This window comes from Tarenaya hassleriana, unplaced genomic scaffold (assembly GCF_000463585.1).
Source record: "Tarenaya hassleriana unplaced genomic scaffold, ASM46358v1 Cleome61, whole genome shotgun sequence".
Lineage (NCBI taxonomy): Eukaryota > Viridiplantae > Streptophyta > Magnoliopsida > Brassicales > Cleomaceae > Tarenaya > Tarenaya hassleriana.
Window position 1 is genome coordinate 62,181 of NW_010968608.1, and position 2,955 is coordinate 65,135.

The following is a 2,955-nucleotide window of genomic DNA, read 5'->3' on the forward strand; positions in this document are numbered from 1 at the left end:
CCCCCCCCAAGTTTCTAACCTTCATGCCGATTCTCGAGCAGGGGTAGTTTGTTCCGCCTCATTCACAGGCCGGCTTCTGGGGAATTGCTAGACCAAAGGAGGCGGCTACGGATGGCATTGGATGTGGTTTGTGACTTGTCGCCTAATGCTAACTTTAGAATATGTTTTGGAGAAAAAGATGAAATAATTGTGTTTTGTTGGAGCAGGCGAAGGGGATCAATTACCTGCATTGTCTTAACCCGCCCGTTGTCCATTGGGACCTGAAATCTCCGAATTTGTTGGTTGATAGGAACTGGACAGTGAAGGTATGATTTGAAACTGATAAAAATGTTTTTTCTTTTATTATGAACTCCATCATTTGCTTCTCTTGTATCAATCTCTTGCCTCACCGCTGTTGTTAGGTTTGTGATTTTGGGCTGTCCAGATTCAAGGCAAACACTTTCATACCATCTAAATCTGTTGCAGGAACGGTTAGTTCTCTGCTCTTGTTCTTAAGATGTGATTTTAGACAGTACTTCAAGACACATGCATAGAAAGTTGTGATTGCATGTATCCGCCACATATAATCATATATATACACACACACACACATATACATGATTCACCATTCATGTCCATGTAAACATACGTATGTGTAGGTTGTCGTATCTCTGTTTCTCTGTTTCGGAAACATTATTTGGCTCCTTATAGATACAAATTCAGGGATAGTCAAATTTTGTATTGTTGAATGCTTGAATCATCATGTTCTATGACCGGAAAAGAAAGTTAGACATATCTGTCTGTATGTATGCAGGTCGAAAATGTATTTGCCGTGCAAGGGTATCACTGAGTAATCTCTCTTGCTTTTATTTTCAGCCCGAGTGGATGGCCCCAGAATTTCTTCGTGGGGAGCCCTCGAACGAGAAATCCGATGTTTACAGTTTCGGAGTGATCCTCTGGGAATTGGTGACTTTGCAACAGCCCTGGAATGGACTCGGCCCCGCACAGGTAATAAAATTTTAAGCGGCTAATAACATTGTAAAAGATTATAATAAAGTGCTTTTCCTTGCGCAAAAGGCGAACTTCCTTAATTGTTTGTGCACGCAGCTTCTAAATTCCGATTTCCTAACCCGTGGTAACGCGTCGAATGAGCAGGTCGTGGGTGCGGTTGCCTTCCAGAACAGAAGGCTTACCATTCCGCAGAACACCTCCCCGGTTTTGGCGTCTCTAATGGAAGCTTGCTGGGCCGAGTAAGTATATATTATCGCAAAATTCTCCATTTTTCTCGCTGAATTCTCGACGTTATAATCTCGGTATCGCCCCCGCAAATCCTCATTCCCGGGTGTTGATTATCGTCCGACAGCGACCCTTCACAACGTCCGTCTTTCGGGAGCATAGTGGAGACTCTCAAGAAGCTGTTGAAATCTCCAGTGCAGCTGATCCAAATGGGTGGATAGCCGTTACAATGCCAAAATCAAGCAGACGACTATACATCTATATGGTTAACTTACATATGATATTCGCTAACAGAGAAACCCCACTCGTCGAGGTCCTTTGGAAAAGAATAAACTTGTAGATGGTAACGGTTAAGAGCTAACCCCCCGGTTAATGAAGAAAACCGATGAAAGCAAAGGCCTTGAAAACCGGATTATTTCCCAGTCTGGAAGGAGGAAATATGAATGAAACTTTTATTTTTAAAAAAAGAAATATGAATGAAGCTTATTACAAGGAACATATATTGATATATATATATATATATATATATATATGCAAGTGCAAAGAGTGTTGTTGCTCTTGTTTTGTTGTTATGGATTGGGACTGAGAGACAATCCAAGGGAGTTGGGTCTGAAATTATTCTTAGAGGGATTTTATTATTTTTTTCCTTTTTTTATTTAAATTTTCTGGTTTTGAATGGAATAAAAGCGAACTCACCTCATCCAAGTGTCCTTCTATGGATTTTATATTTTCATTCATCCAAACATTTGTTTTCACATTCTAAATGATTATCGGTTGGAGATTTAAGGGAGTTTATAGGATTTAAAGAAATTAGTTTTTATGCATTTATGTTTTTTCCAAAATTTAATTGATGAAAGAAAACAAATAAAAGTCGTGTTTATGGAATTGAGTTTAAAATTTGGTTATAGTTTATATTATTTTTGGTGAATGACAAAATTCCACATTTAATATGGATTTTTTTATAGTTGAATATGTTACATGATCATTTTCCATTTTTGTATTTTTTTTGTGTGCAGTAAAATCATTGGTTACTGGACCACTAATTGAGGTGTTAATTCGATAAAATTGACAATTTCTTGTTTTTTTTTCCTTCCAATTTTCCTTTGTAGTAACTTGCAGAGTTTGGGATTAACTCTAGGGCGTTTCGCTTTGGCGTCCCTTTGCCCCTAAGAAGAGTAAGAATAATGGAGAGAGCGAAGAGGGAACGACGGAGAGACGACGGCAACGAGGAAGAAGAAAGAAGAGGCGAAGCTCCACCGGAATTTCCCCTTCTTCCGCTAGAGATCATCAGGGAGGTTCTCCTTCGTTTACCCGTGAAATCAATCGGCCGATTCAGGTGCGTGTCTAAGCTCTCTCGCGCCCTCTCATCGGATCCTGAGTTTGCGAAGACCCACCTCGATCTATCCCTTCGAAACGACGCCTTCCGATCAGGTCGGCGAAAGCTCATCGTGTCTTTCCACAATCTCTACACGGTGGATTTCGATTCGATCGGTGATGGGTGTGAAGGAATTAGGGAGTTGGATGCTGTGGAGATCAGTTACCCGCTCAAAGACCAACCCAGCTTCTTTTGTGAGATTATTAGAGGGTTAGTCAGAGGTAGGATTTCGTGCTTTGGTTTCACGTTCGAAGAGCGTTCTGTCATGGTTAATCTCAGTTCATCGCCTTATCGGAGAAACTGGGTCGATATTGTCGGATCTTGCAATGGTTTAGTGTGTATCTCTCCTGCTGACGGCGCCGTGT

At 40.8% G+C, this 2,955-nt stretch overlaps 2 protein-coding genes across 2 annotated transcripts in view; both read left to right on the forward strand.

The window, feature by feature from the left end:
• Nucleotides 1-1,925, forward strand: part of LOC104799785 (serine/threonine-protein kinase CTR1-like) — a 6,304-nt gene extending 4,379 nt beyond the window's left edge. Inside the window, exons 11-16 of the mRNA XM_010522434.2 lie at nt 42-126; nt 207-305; nt 402-470; nt 856-987; nt 1,135-1,229; nt 1,343-1,925. Of these exons, the coding sequence (XP_010520736.1) occupies nt 42-126; nt 207-305; nt 402-470; nt 856-987; nt 1,135-1,229; nt 1,343-1,436 (574 nt within the window). The 3' untranslated portion in view covers nt 1,437-1,925. The remainder of the gene's footprint in view (nt 1-41; nt 127-206; nt 306-401; nt 471-855; nt 988-1,134; nt 1,230-1,342) is intronic.
• A 413-nt stretch (nt 1,926-2,338) lies between these two features.
• LOC104799786 (F-box/kelch-repeat protein At3g06240-like) overlaps nt 2,339-2,955 on the forward strand; it is a 1,653-nt gene continuing 1,036 nt past the window's right edge. The window contains exon 1 of the mRNA XM_010522435.1: nt 2,339-2,946. Within this exon, the coding sequence (XP_010520737.1) occupies nt 2,400-2,946 (547 nt within the window). The 5' untranslated portion in view covers nt 2,339-2,399. The remainder of the gene's footprint in view (nt 2,947-2,955) is intronic.